Here is a 15,490-nt window from a genome sequence, read left to right as displayed (position 1 = left end):
CATCAGAACTACAGGCTTGGCCAAAGTTTATGTAGGAGGAAGACAGCAAGAATAACATTAATCATGGCTAGTCAGGCCAGGGTAGTCATTGCATGGCCTCTCCGGCCATGCAAGAAGCAGGATTCCAGGTTATAATGAAGAAGTCTGAGCGGAAGAGGAAGCCGGAGCCTGTTAATTCGACTTCGTCAGAGGATGAAGTTTCTGACATGGATACAGGGACACCCACCCGGATTGAACCCAAACCTATAGTTGAGGCTTTTAAGAAAATGAAGGCCAGACCTGGCAGTTCTGCCCTGGTGGTTAAGGCAACCCAGGGTGACCTGGACTACCTCACTGAGTTTCTGGAGGCAGTCTTCGCAGCATGGGCTCATGTGCAAGGAAGACAATTATTCCTGGATTAACGAAAATTAAAGAGGCCCTCTCTGCTGTGGAAGAGGTCAAAGTGTTTCAGATGCCAGTTCCTGCTCCAACACAGCCCAGGTACTATGCTGAGATCATCTATGGTAAAAGGGGGGCCAGCCAGCCAAGAAACCCAAGGTGTTGTTTGTCAATAAGCCTGAGGGTTCCACCAAGACAAATGCCGACATCAAGGACTTTCAGACTGCCCTTCGTGACAGCTGAAAAGGCCTTAAGATTAGGGACATAAGAGACCAACAAGGGTCTAGTTGTGGTAGTAGATAACAAGAAGACAGTCGGAGTCATCCAGGACTCTCCTGCAGTGAAGAACCTTGAGGTTAAGGTTGACCCCAAGCGCAGTCGCAGTAGGCCTCGTGTCATATCTATGACATAGACCACAGTGTCTCTGATGAGGAAGTTCTGACCCTGATTGGGATCAGAACACCGACTTGGATGAAGCTGTGTTCAAGAAAGAATGCAGGCTGATCTTCCAAGACAGAGAAGCATGATGCTTCACGGTATCATGGTTCAAGTTACGCTGGTTTCATCCAGAAGTTGCTTTCTGAGGATAGAGTCTTTTTGGAATTCACATCCTGCCTCGTCAAGGAGCACCTTGGTGTACAGCGATGCTTCAGTATATTGGCGAAGTAAGTAATGCATTGGTCTGCACGCACTGTGATGAGGAACGCACGATTATCAGGAAAAAAGGATCAAAAAAAAGAAAAGAGGTACAGAAAAAAGAGGCACCGACTTGCATTAACTGTAAATGGTTGTGCAAGAGTCATAGGCACTCTGTAAATAGCAAGGAGTATGGTTGTTATAAGAGAACAGTTGAGATTTATTTCAACTCTCTCGATGGTTATATTTGGTCAACTGAATGCCCCAAGGTGCCTATGTAGTCAAAGTTGAGTTAGGTGAAGTTATCGAAAAATGGAGCCTCAATGTTATTCTTCTACAACACCTGTACATAGTCAAGGGTAATCTGCCAGGTTTTCCAGGTTGGAAGAAGTTTTTTGTTGGTGACAGTAGATTCGCTGTTCTGTGCAGGAAGTCTTTAGATATTGTCTTCATATGGCAAGCCTCTGACACGCATCACATCATTGTCAAGCTTGCTGTGGAGGTTAAAAAAAAAAAAAAAAAAAGTTTGTACTTTCAGTACAGGGATCCCAATGAACAGCATTTGGAATTTGGAAATATAAGATAGAATTGTTAGGCTGGTAGCAGGTCATCAGACTCTTATAGGTGCTGATGCGAATGCCAAATCGCCTCTTTGGCACAGTGGGATCATGGACGATGGCAGCGAATTGATTGAAGGTTTCGTCGCACAGCATCATTTTGATGTTTTTAATGTAGCCAGAAAATTGTCTACTTTCGCCGGTGCAGTTGAATTGCACAGGGCCTTCTGTGTTACCAAAATCTATGTTACCATTGGTAAGGAAGGATATCCCTGGTAGAATTCAGAACTGATCTGTAGTCGATGATTGCACGAATGATCATCAACTAATAGTTTTTGATTTGGTAGGCATGCTGCAGGATGTCTATACGGATACATTCCTGTTCAGCAGGGATGCTTCCTGCACAGGCAGGCAGATTGGCCTAAGTTTTCTAATATTCTTGCGGCCATTAAATGACCTGGCAGAGAATTTTTCTTCTGCGATAGTTGAAGCTGCTGATCGAGTCAAAAAAGAGTAGCTGGGTGGTGGAGTCAGGACTTGACCATGATGAAGCAGACTGTGGGCTGGCTCAGGAGAGCCACACAGCATAAGGATGATCCTGATCGGTGTGCAGCCTTGCTTGCGGACTATCATCGGGAATGGACTAAGTATTTTCACAAGGTTAGGTTTGTGATTCCTGGCATTCTTTTATATAAAAGAGCAGGGAAATAAGGACCCATGGGGTGTCGTTTAGAGTTCTTGGTCATAAGAAGAAAAAAGACATTCTTCTGTCAGCTCTCTCAACCCAGAATGGAGTTGTAATAGACAAAGATCGTGTCCTCACTCTTCTGATGAACGATCTGCTTCCATATGATACTGAGGTTGGTGAAATCTGTTATCATCAACGTGTTCGAAGGGAAGTTGTAGGTTTTTGTTCTGAGAATTTGTCTTCTGAGATTACTGAGATGGAAGTCCGTCAAGTAATTTGTAGCCTGGCTAGAAATAAACACCCTGAATATGATTGTATCACAGTGAAACTCCTTGTTCACACGTTGCCAGTGATTTATGGTCCCCTGACTAGGGTTTTTAATAGGATGTTTTTTTCTGATATTTTCCAGCAGGTTGGGAATGTGGCGAATTAAAACTGCTCTAAAGGTGGCAATAAGGACCCCACTATAAGTTCTTCTTACTGGCCTCTTGACACTATTGCCTGTAGTAGGTAAGGTTTTCGAGATCTTATATCTCTACATTAATAGTGGGTTGACTTCTAACCTATATGCTGATGGACGACCAGTATGGTTTTCACCCTGGCAAGGGCAGGGTGAACTCTGTACCAAGGACACTATTCTTGGGGTAATGGATTTGGCTTCGACCAGTGAGTGCAATTATGTACTCGCGTCTTTTTGGACATACTTGGGGCCTTCAGTAACTTGTGGTGGCCCTCTGCCTTGTTTCAGATGCTGCACGCAAAATGAGATTAAACTCTCTCAACCTATTTCAGCGACAGAACCATCGTCCTTCATGACAGCACCTCAGAAGTATGAAAGACCCTGTCAAAAGGTTGTCCACAGGGCACTGTTTTAGGTCCGCTCTTCTGGGATGTTGAGTTCGATTCTCTAATGCAATTGCAGATGCCCAGTGGCTGCCACATCATGACTTATGCCGACAATGGGTTGCTGCTGGTCAAGGGTAATTTGCGTGCCGAGAAAGAACTCTAGAGCGACACAGACATGCAAGGTACTAAGATTGTGGAATCTGCAGAGAAAATCATTATTATGTTACTTGTTACTTAAGATCGTCTACCCATGACCCGTCACCCGTGGGTTGTGACAGACAGCCTTCTGATTAGGTATGGCACCATTCAGAAATATCTAGGTGTCATCCTTGATGAGAGGCTTCATAGATGCCTTCTTTGGTGTTCGTAGTCTTCCATCCTGATTGGGGGTTAAATTATCATACCATGTGTATTCTTAACAAAGGTATTGCAAGGCCATGTTGTATGGTGTGCCTGTATGGGCTCATCGTTTACAATTCCAATGTTATAGGGACATTTTATTGCGAGCCCAGCATCTTCTATTGTTAGCTGTTGTCAGAAGCTACAGAACCGTCTTGAGAGAGGTAATCTCTGTGATCGCCGGCATAAAACCCACTGACATTTTAGCTACAGAACACAGCAAGCAGTACGGTTCTAAGAAGGGAGGCTTTCTTACTTCTGGACATATGTGAGAAATTGAAGACCAAGGTTTTGACTCTTGGCAAGTTAGGTGGAACAATTTTTCTACTAATCAAAACACACATGGTATATTTCCAAATGTTAGGGAGCTGTGAGCAGATAGATGGGTCTTCCCCAATTGGTACACAACTCAATTTCTTTCATGACATGGTGCTTTTAGGAATAGTTTGGCTAGGTTTGGTTTGACTAATTCAGGCTTGTGCCTGGACTGTAGGGTTGATGACACTGCGAACCATGTCCTTTATGTTTGTCCCCAGTATGACGCTGAACGTACCAGAGTTGTTAGAGAGCTCAGGAGAGTAAATTCCTTTCTTGATCTGTAAGTCAACTGAAAGACTCGCAGAGAATGGACTATTGTGGCTGGCTTCCTTGTTTCTTCGCCCTAAACAGAACGACTGAGGGGTATAAGTAGAGTAGCACCCCGGGTGGCTAGGGATCTCCTGGTCAGTTGATTGGTCGGAGGTAGGCATGTTGGCACCGAGCCACAATTAGTCAGTAAAAGTAATGATGATTATTGTTAAATGTTAGCTGTGTCAGCAGAATAACGACTGCACTGCTGAGGGTATGGGTAACCAAGCAGCCGTGCACAACTTTGAAATTCCTACACAATATCTTGAAATTTGGCTCAAACACTAACTCCAGAATTTTCAAAAATTATATTTCAATATCTATATTTAAACTTTCCAGTGAAACAAGATGGCCTTTTCCTTTTCCTGTTTAGCCTACAGGAAATATTGTTCTGGTTTACTTCAGAGGATGAATGAGTATGAAATGTATGAGAGTAAATGAAGTGTAGTCTTGTACAGTCTCAGTTTGACCAATCCTGAGATGTGTGGATAATTTAAACCCAACCACCAAAAAAATTAGTTAAGACAATAAGTCTTACCAGATATTCACTAAAAATGGCAAGTATCAACTTAGGGGTAATTGATTTCCCCACGGATTGTTTCATTTTTACCCTTTTATAATGCTAAACAATCTGGCTCCTCTGGCCAGTACATATTTTTCATTTACAAAGATTTTCAAAATGACATCAAATTACATTAAAATCAGACTACAAATAATACTTTATATCTGAAGACTACAAAGACTGAGATGAAACACTGTTATTCTGCTAGTGCAAAATGGAGGAAACATTCAAGAACATCTTGTTATGTAAAAAACAGAAAATGCAATTCATTCATCATAAACCGTGCTATCTCAGACAGTATAAGAAAAAAATCAAAAGATAAAAAATATTCAATAAAGATTATGAAGAATAATTAGAATAAGTAAAAAATATCAGCTAATAGTTTCTATTGGCTAGGATTTGAGAACAGCATTGAATTTTACATGAGTTGCTTCAACTTTGATAAACTGGATAATATAAAAATTATACCCACAAAATATTAAAAATAGAGAGAAAAAAATTAAATATACAGTAATACCCTACAAATCTGTGATGATATTGTAATTACACACAAGTTCTTTAAAATCCTTTTAATGAGGTATGAAGAACAAACATGTTGCAGCTAATAAAAAGTAGTGTTGGCATCATAAGCAGTTAGTCATAAAACATACAAAGTCAGTTCTAATGACTGGTGTGGATTAATGACTTATTTATTATAAATATTACTACATACAATGCCAACAATGTTGATATTGTAGGAAAATAAGACATCCATTCTTATTTCTTCTCATAATTAAAAGTTTTTTAACTTCACCAGAAACTCTTTAAAGGTTTTAATATATATTAAAAATTACATGCAAATAAATACATACACAAACCTCTTTTACAATCAATTTTAAGAGGGCTATCTTAAAAGTAATTACCAATTGGTAATTTCTGTTACAACGATCGACACATTTGCAGAACCAAGGTTAACCAGTCTACTGACACAGTTTTCTGGCAGTCTACCACTTGTGCTTCTCTGAAGTCATTTATGTGACAGATGCTCTTTTAAAATAAATAAGACAATCGGTGTAAAAACAAACTATAAAATTATGGCTGTAATCTTTTGGGGAATCAGGTTGATATTTTATTCATCGGCTTCAGGCCAAAAGGAACAATAATTACTGCCCAAGTCCTAAGCAGTACTGCACTATCCAAAAGAGCCCTTTGTCATCCAATGAAGTGGCTAACAAAGGGGATAATGCTGTTACTCAACGATTGCATATACGATCCGATTGTGACACATAATTTACAGGGAAAATTTGGAAGACTTAACACCCACCATCCAGTCTAGACTTAGCTTAAAGAAATTCCATCCGCTTAAATATTGAAAAAAGTTTTGGAAGATTAGCGATGATGAACTAAAAGAAGTTAAATGGACTACACCAACATAGGTGTATGACTGGGTATTGTAAAGTTTATGATCCACTTGAACTTGAAAGAGTTATGAATCAGGAATAGGCTATGGTATGTAGTAAAATAAAAATTTATTTATAATATCCAATAAAAAATATTATTTCAATCAAACAAGGTTTACTTTCAAGATAGCCCCAATAATTTACAAAACATTTTATATTGTTTTTTAATATAATTTCAAGAGTGCAAAAAGTTACAGACAGAAGTGTAATAAATTAAGACCACCATTGTGAATTTCTGCTTTGATCTACAATAACGTAAATTACTGCTTAAATAATTAATTCTAGCGATAACAACCAGATAATTATAACAATGCAAACATTTTTTACAATTTTCATTTTAAATATAATTACCACTCTCACGTAAATAAGATTTACCTCAGTATATAACTCCATTGTTATAACCTTTAATGAGTGTAAACCTATTTTTGTCCAGAAATTTGTCCTGTTCATTTTCAAGCAGAACATGTTATGAATGAAATAAATCATTAATGCAGCCGTTCAAATCCAATTAATACTTAAATCTTTTTTTATAAAATTTATGCTAGTTTTTTTTTTTTTAATTAATTATAAATGTTAATATATTTTAATTAACAGAGATACTTCTTGCATCATATGTATAATACAAATCAATATTCCAGTGTACTTTCTTTAAGTATTACATGTAACTTATAGTAAATGAATTTTATATTCATCACATTAATAAGGAAAGAAAATGCACCAAAACTTATTGCTATAAGGCAGCTGAAAAAAATCATGTTTTTTTTTTGCAAAATGCTACATATAACATCTGACCAAAATGAGTGGGAAAATTAACAAGCAAAATCAGCAACTCAATGTGAATTTATACAACTACAATTTTAATCAATTTAAGGTTAGCTGAATATTACTACTCTTCACAATGACAGAAGGAAAATAAAGTAATGTCTGAAAAAGGACTGACACTTCTACATATGCATAATAACTAGTCTGTTCTTAAGCAGCCTACAGATTGCTAGAATCGATTCTATGTAGATAGCATTGTCAGTAATATATTCATTAAGTTTTTTAATATCTGTTTCTAAGTGGATTATAAGAAACTGCATCATAACAAAATACAATATTTTCAAAAAGGTAATGAATTTATAACTATCTAATATATATCTAAGTGCAATAAGTAATAAAAAATACTGATAAAAATAATTTATATCTACAATGTATCTGTTATTAAAACAATTATTTCTAATACAACAATAATAAAAAGGTATGCATGTGCAAATATCAATAAGTGAAAAACAAAATGCGCAAACAATTAATTTGTTAGTAATCAACTATATAAATGAAACACACAACATTTATTATATACATCAACAAAAAAAAATAATGTATTATACACAGCAAATATGGAAAAATAAAATTTAAACCTTGTGATCAGCAAGTAAAATGGAATAGAAATGCGCAAATAAATATCACAGAAAGCACAGACACGCATCCTTTTCTTTGTACATCCTTTTTCTTCGGTAGATTTGTCTGGTAAATTCTTACAAGAGATAGTGCTACTTAGAAAAGGCATACTATGTTATGACTCAGTGCAACACTAGGAAGCAGCCAAATAAAAACTTCAAAACAATATTTTGTTTAATCATCATACTACACTTGTCTGCATCAACAAGTGTTGTGTGCCTACAGATTTTTATTTTTATTGTATTTAAAACTGATGATTTTTACAAGCACACAAATTTGAAATTTTGAGTTAAATTTGATAGTCCTTTACACAAAATCTTAATTGGGAAAGAAATTCACCTCCAAATTATGATTCGGCTGGTGCTAACGAATTGCAGACTTCTAAAGCTGCCTGTGCATCAAAGAACGGGTCGACAGCAGGAAAAACCTCGTCAATAAATTTGACTTTCTTCTAATTTTTGTTTTTTAGTTTTAGAAGTTCTTCGATCCTACTCATCTTTATGTACAGAGTCGTAGTTAAAACAAGAAGGCTGGTAAGTGGTTCAATAGCGAAAAGTAATTAATGCGACACAAATAACTAGCTATATGATAAGCCATATTACGAGCATTCATTTATGTTTAGTAGAATTCACACGATTAACAGTTACTGATAGTATATTGTACTGCATCGATTAATGATGTAATACCAAAATTAACATAAATACATATAATAATAATGAACATCGAGTAATAACATGTGGGTTATGAAATATAAACATTCCTCACATCCCGAACAACAATCCAGCTGGATACTTGCCCGGATCTGTCGGAGACAGATCCTGCCTCACACCTCGCATACGAGACGGCAGCAAGCAATATCGGAAGACAAAGCACTTGTATATGCTTAATAGTAGATGTATACTATTGATAAATGGTGCATGGAATCTTGGACTGGCAATATTTTTTTTTTGTTTCAGAATTAAAAATGTCAATGAAAGGCAGATTTTTCTCTCAATTGGCTTCAAAAAAGAAGATCAGTTAGAGGAACTGCATAGTAACCTGAAAGAAGAATTCTAGAAATATTTCAAAGGATGAAAGATACGTTGGGAGCAGATTATTCAAAATGGAGAGGCTGTTTTGAAGGTAGCAAAACTAAATAGCTTGTAAGGTTAGAAAAAATTGTCTTTTAAAACTTTGGGAACTTATCAGACAAACCTTGCATATGAACTGATTGAATAAATCACCAAAATAAAATAAAAAATAAAAAAAAACCAAAAACAATTACACAAATATTAGTGTAATTAAATTACATAAATATTGTGAATAATAAAATAAAAATGAATGAAATATGACACTATTATTAATATAAAAATATTAATTATCTACTTTCCAATACAGGTAGCAATAACTGTTCGTTATTACTGTTTATACAAAGTTATTTCAGTAGGTTTTCAAAATGTCTGACTGAATGACTGAAAACCTTTCTTTTTCCTGTTTAGCCTCTGGTAATTACCATTCAGGTATTACTTCAGAGGTTGAATGAGGATGATATGCATGAGTGTAAGTGAAGTGTAGTCTTGTACATTCTCAGTTCGACCATTCCTGAGATGTGTGGTTAATTGAAACCCAACCATCAAAGAACACCGGTATCCACGATCTATATGGATTCAAATCCATATAAAAGTAATCGACTGAAAACCTGCCCACACTAAAAGTATAGCTAATTCAACTTATGAATGCAAAATAGGAGAAACTAACAGATGTATTAAGAATTTATGAAAACAAACAGCCAGTGTAATCTCATATACAAGAGATTATCTCTAAAGTAAAAACCGTTTCATTGTAAATAAATTTATTCTGAAAACTTTATAAATATTCTTTTTTTATTTCTCTTCATACCTTATACTTCTCTATGTAATCGCCACATGAAAGACATTTATCGTAGCGATACATCAGCTCAAATATACCCTTGTCATATTCTTCTGCCATCAGTCCACTTAGCATGATTAAAAGCATTTTTAAGTTCATCATCACCTGTGAATTGCTTACCTGCTCAAAAATTCCTTCAATTTCCCAAGCAAATGGTAATCAGAAGGAGCTAAGTCAAGACTATATGGTAGGTGAACAAAAATGTCCCATCCATATGTTCTCAGTAAATTATGTGTTGGACCCACAACATGTGGACATGCATTATCGTGCAGCAGGATGACACCATCAATCGGCCGCCAACATCGCTGATTTTGAACGGCATGCCATAACTTACATAGAATTTCGCAGTAGGCTTCTGCATTTATAGTCGTTCCACGTGGCATGAAATCAATCACCAGTATGCCAAACCGATTCCAAAAGACTGTGGCCATCAGTTTGCACACCTTTGTTGTGTGGCTGGTGATTGAGGATGATGCCATTCACTTGAGTGCCATTTTCACTCTGGCGTGTAATATGAAATCCATATTTCATCGCCAATAACCTCATCACCTTTTTCTGTGTAGCGCATCAAAAATTCCAAAGCAGATCCCATTTGGATTTTTTGTGACATTCCGTTAAGACATGCAGCACCCGACTTGCACAAACCTTTCTGAAGCCTAAATGGTCATGAACAATGCGATCAATAACAGTTCTTGAAACATCAGGAAAGACAAGAGCCAGGTTGGAAATTGTTGAGCGATGACCTTTTCTGATTTCATCACAGACACATTTCAACAAATCCTCGGTGAATATCGAGGGCCTCCCCAAATGTCCTTCATCATGAACATTAATTCTGCTATTTCTAAACCTTTCACACAATTTCCCGACGTTTCTTTCATTTGTTACATTATCACCGTACACGGCAACCAACTGCCTATGAATTTCAGCCGGCTTAATGTTTTGATGGTTTAGAAAACGTATGACACGTATTTCACAGGTGGTGGCAACGTTGATTTTCCTATTCATTTTATAATGTAATAACTTGCACATAATTAAAGGTACTACAACGCGGCAACTGACAGACAACAATACATGTACATTCCTATCATGGCCAAGAACGATATAGGTTTGTCAACCTTACAGAGTGAAATTTCCCAGAGGTCTTTACTTTAGAGATATCTCTTGTAAATAAATCATATTACAAATTTAAAGAGAGGAGATTACCATTAAAGGAAAATGCATAGGGAACATCAGCCAATAATGATCATAGCCCTAAATAAAACAGTTAATTGCATATTGCCTTTTGGCTTTCCCATTGAAGCCTTAATTATTTTGAATTCAATCTTTGAGATCTCATACATCGATTATTACTCTTATATGAAGAATTTAATATATCAGGTTTATACTCTATAATTTATTAGAATCTTAAATATTTATGTGCCTTTACATTAGATTGTGGACAAATACATTATTTCACATTCTGTTAGAAACAGTTACTACTATAATTCATTTTCTAAATATATTAAGGTAGGTTAATAATTAAAAGAGCATTTATCGATCCTTACTCTAACATATTTTGTAAATTTAAAAATTTACGTAAAATATCACATAGCTCATTATAATAAATTTCTATTATGTTTTAAGAGCTCCAATTGTACTCTACAATATTTAACATTACTAAATATTAATTAACTTTGATCGCAGTTCTTGACTTTTTTCTCTTCTATTTTTTAATTAACTTTCTTTTTTTATCCTTTTATTTGAAATTTAATGTTAGATAAAAACTACTTAAATTTTGTGATTTAAATTAGTTTAATTCATACTGTTCTTATTTTTATCTGTTACATCAAATTGAAATGCTTTCTATGAATTTAATTAATTCAGGAATTCTGTTTTTTCTTTTTCTACTTTTTCTTAAATTGAATAATGGTACTGAATCGTCTGGTATTATGTCAATCTGGCATGGATCTTGCAACAAATAAGCATGCAAAACATGCAAGAAATATCAAACTTGTTAAATTTTCCGTGACATTAAATAAGTATTATTAGATCTAACTGGTTTTTAATATCGAGGTTTTTAGAACTAATAAGCCCCAAAATGATAAGGTCTGTTAAAATTATTAAATTGCAATGATAATGCTTGTTTCTACAACATGAAACTAAAACTTATATAATACAAACACATACATCATAAAACAGAGGCGAGAAAGTATGTAATTATTTTTTGTACAATTAAATTATTTAAGGTGTACAACATTACTTTTTCATTTCTGTTCTTTTTCGTTTTATATGCATAAAAAAAAAAATTAAGTCACTTTACATAAGTCACATGAATCTCCCGCTAACAAAATAAAACAAAGCGATATCAGCCATTTAATAAAAGCAAATTTTATCAGAATACAACAAATACAAATAAATAAATAAACTTTTAAGAGGTTGTGTATGCAAGTATACAATAGTGCTTTAATGTACATAAAATATTATAATACAAATATGTTGTTTTTAGTAAAATTTAAAAAAACAAAACATAACAGAAAAGGCAGCACGAACATAAAACAATCAACACATAACCGGTTAAAAAAAACACATAACAAACAAATTATACACAATCTAGCACAAGTCATAATTAAACAATCGTTAAAAATCTTTAAGTCAAATCAGATGCTGAATATCTTAATCGATTTTGTTGCGCTATAATTATGTACGCGTTAGCTTAACGATAAATTAAAAGATATTTAAAAAGGACCTAAACAAATAATAAACAATCAATTCACGGTACACTTCAATAGCTCTGAAACGATAATTCCATAGATGATCAATAATGATCAGTGCTGGTAAAAACACCTGATTTTATAGCTCTAAACTAATTTATTTTAACGTGTACTTTACTCAGGTTCAGCTAATTTATGTGATGATTTTGACAAAACTAAAAAGCTGAATCACATATATATAAATATATATACAGTTCATGAAATCATATCAAATCTACCAGTTACTAAAGAGAAATAGAACATTAGGAATACAATCTTGATAAGCTGCTGCATGTGAGATTTTTAGATTCTTTATTACTCAAGATCTTTATTACCAACCTTCCGCTTTTAATGATCTGAAAATTTCTGATGGTAAAATACATCAAAAATAAACAATTAGTCCAGTGAGACCTGGCAAAATTGAAAGCCAAAGTCAAAAATTACATTTAACTAACCTGTATCAACTAGGTTTTTTAACACCAATAAAAAAATAAATACTGAGAACACGTGAAAAAAGTGGTTGAGAAAATTAAAAAAAAAAACAAATCAAAACAATTAATGATGACTTGTACTAGAATCTACAAAATAAAGACGCAGACATATAATGTACAATAATTATATTAATATTAGTGTTAGTATTGGTGACAAAATGGTGAGTGGCAGATCACAGCAACTCTGAGGCGTCCGCACAATGCATACCTTACTGACCTGGAAATCGAATCTGCGCCATCCCTGTTCATTCCTGAACTTGTACATTGTTGCGAGTATGTGGCACAAAGCGCCTCCTGGTTTGAAATCCAGGAAACAACGCATCTAAAATAACAATCACATCAAATTATCATTTAAAAAAAACTTAATAAATGATAAAAGCGTTAAATTTAATAATTAATTGTATAATATAAATGTAAAAAAAAAATTAACTTTTTGTGAATTCAATTTCTTGAAATTCTTCAATTTGCCATATACAAATAGGATATCTTCGAGTACGGCAAGCGTATTAATAACATAAAGAGTAATCTTTCTCAAATATTGACATCTGGAGAATAGCCTTAAAATAGGTTAAATTGATACCGGTATGCATATCAATTGTAATTTTCTTTTGCTATCCTCCTGTAGTAAAATTCTGTATTTCACAAGTCTGCTTTCTTTATAAATTTAACTTAATAATGACATTATGTACAAGACATGTTATGTTCAAAAAATTCCTGTTTTGGATAAACCTTCTTTTATTAATTTTCTGGATATACCAAAAACAAACTGAGCCTACTTTGAAGTATCTTTCTGCAGTTGATCATTTGATGGGAACTGAACCCAATCCTATAACCACTCCTGGAAACAATCCTAATAGCCTCATTTGAGATCGCACATAATGTTCCTGTCATAATGTTCCATAATATCTTTAACTGTCATCCTTTCAAAGAGAATTTCAGATCAGGAAAAAACAAAGTTTTGCTACACCCAATACAGGATGACTGAAAAAGCACAGTTGTTTTAGTTTTGACCAAAAACTCATGAACCAAGAAGTCAGCAGAGTTAGAGAACAACTTTTTTAGCTACCTACACATTTAAAAATTTTTGTAAGAATGCCATGACATGATCCTACACAGATAAAACATAATTTTATGCTTCTACTTGCCCGATCTGCACATAACAATCAGAAAGTGTGTTATCATGAATATGCACAAGGTGAGGGTCCTTACTCATGATATTGAGGCCCATTTCAAAAAAATATTGTCAATCATCAATTCTTAACCGATTACTGTCCTTAAAATGACTACAGCAGTCATAACAACAGATATAGCTTATGCATTGATAACTTGTCTCATCAGTTTTCCATTAATATATTTTCCTAAGTTTTAGCTTGTGAATATTCATCATCTTAAATATCGCATAAAATAGTACACACATGAACAAATGACTCGGTGAATATTATCATAGCAGATTACTTACAGAAGAAGCCACTAACATATCGCTGATTATCAGACAATGTTACAACTTTAATGTTGGCATACCATTCAAAAATTTTAGGACCTTTCTGAACAGACCTCGCAATGCATACATGATCAACAGTGGTTTGTGATAAATTCTTCACAGAACAATGCAATGAGATCAGTGAAGACATGACAGAAAACAGAACTTCAAAGATCAATATTTTGTCTACATATCAGTGAATGAAATATCACTAAGAAGACATAGATCTTAATCCAGCATTAACATTATTTTCCTAGTAGAACAGAAACTGGAACTCCAGAACAATAATGGCTATTGAAATAGTGATTTTTACAGCCTTATTTTTTGAATAGCCATAATGAACAAAAGAATTTTAATCAACAGATGTACAACTTCATATAAATTGTTAGTGACAATAAATTACAACCGAATTCAGAAATATGAAAATTTGAAGATACAGAAATTAGACAATATATATAATAAAAACTGAATGAGTAAGGCAACAGATGGGATGTAGAAAGATCAGTATGTTATAGACTTAAATGGCTATTCTCCATTGTCTCTGCTTACAACGAAGAAAACTATCATTTAAGTTATTAAAAACTAATCATTAAATCTTTAATAACTTTATTGTTTTTGGACCTGCATTTCTTGCAAGCTCATAATTAATATGTTACAATCCTGAATCAATTACTGTATGTACCTTCATAGAGACAGTATTATAGTTTTATTTGAATGCTCTTACAATTACTCTCCAACAACTAAAAGAAGCTGGTTCTTTAGTTAGTCTTAGAGTAGTGAGAAGAAATCACTGAAAATTAAAGTCGTTCTGTTGCTTTGGGAGTTCCTGCCCTATGCTTTCTGATCGTATTTGCTGTTACTTTTAGAATGACTTTCCCAATTTACATGTAAAAGGAAAAAAATAAATTTACTACTCTCCATTACTTTCTCCACTACCTAACAACACTTATTAGGCCATTTGTTGATAATGTATTGCTCGCTATTAGCAGCTTAAGTGCTTGTTCAGTCAATGTCATACAGTATCTTAATTCTTCACAAGAATAGCATCCCCTCATATAAAGTTTCTTACGACTGGAATGAAGAAAAAATTTGTTAACAGCAACTATCATAAAATTATTATTTTTTATGTAGTAAAATTATAAAGATCGGAAAAGTATATTTCTATTCTGCTTGTACCTATTCCCACTAAGGGCAAACCCACTAAGGGTTTAACCCACCCTATTAAGGGATAACCACCCTCCTATAAGGGAAATAGTAACCTTATTTCCCTATAAGGGAAAATCCACTGTATACTTGTGCCTTCCCCCCAC

At 34.3% G+C, this 15,490-nt stretch overlaps 1 protein-coding gene across 4 annotated transcripts in view; it reads right to left on the bottom strand.

The window, feature by feature from the left end:
* The window catches only part of mor (SWI/SNF- related protein mor), a 104,121-nt gene that overhangs the window by 80,601 nt on the left and 8,030 nt on the right, over window positions 1-15,490 (bottom strand). For 2 of the 4 annotated variants that reach the window (XM_075367688.1, XM_075367690.1), the window contains exon 3: window positions 12,909-13,022. In XM_075367688.1, coding sequence (XP_075223803.1) covers window positions 12,909-13,022 — 114 coding nt within the window. The remainder of the gene's footprint in view (window positions 1-12,908; window positions 13,023-15,490) is intronic. The other 2 variants (XM_075367691.1, XM_075367689.1) reach the window with 1 other exon arrangement.

The sequence above is a fragment of the Lycorma delicatula genome, chromosome 5 (assembly GCF_047948215.1).
Source record: "Lycorma delicatula isolate Av1 chromosome 5, ASM4794821v1, whole genome shotgun sequence".
In the NCBI taxonomy this organism is placed as follows: domain Eukaryota; kingdom Metazoa; phylum Arthropoda; class Insecta; order Hemiptera; family Fulgoridae; genus Lycorma; species Lycorma delicatula.
This window is presented reverse-complemented; position numbering and strand designations above follow the sequence as displayed.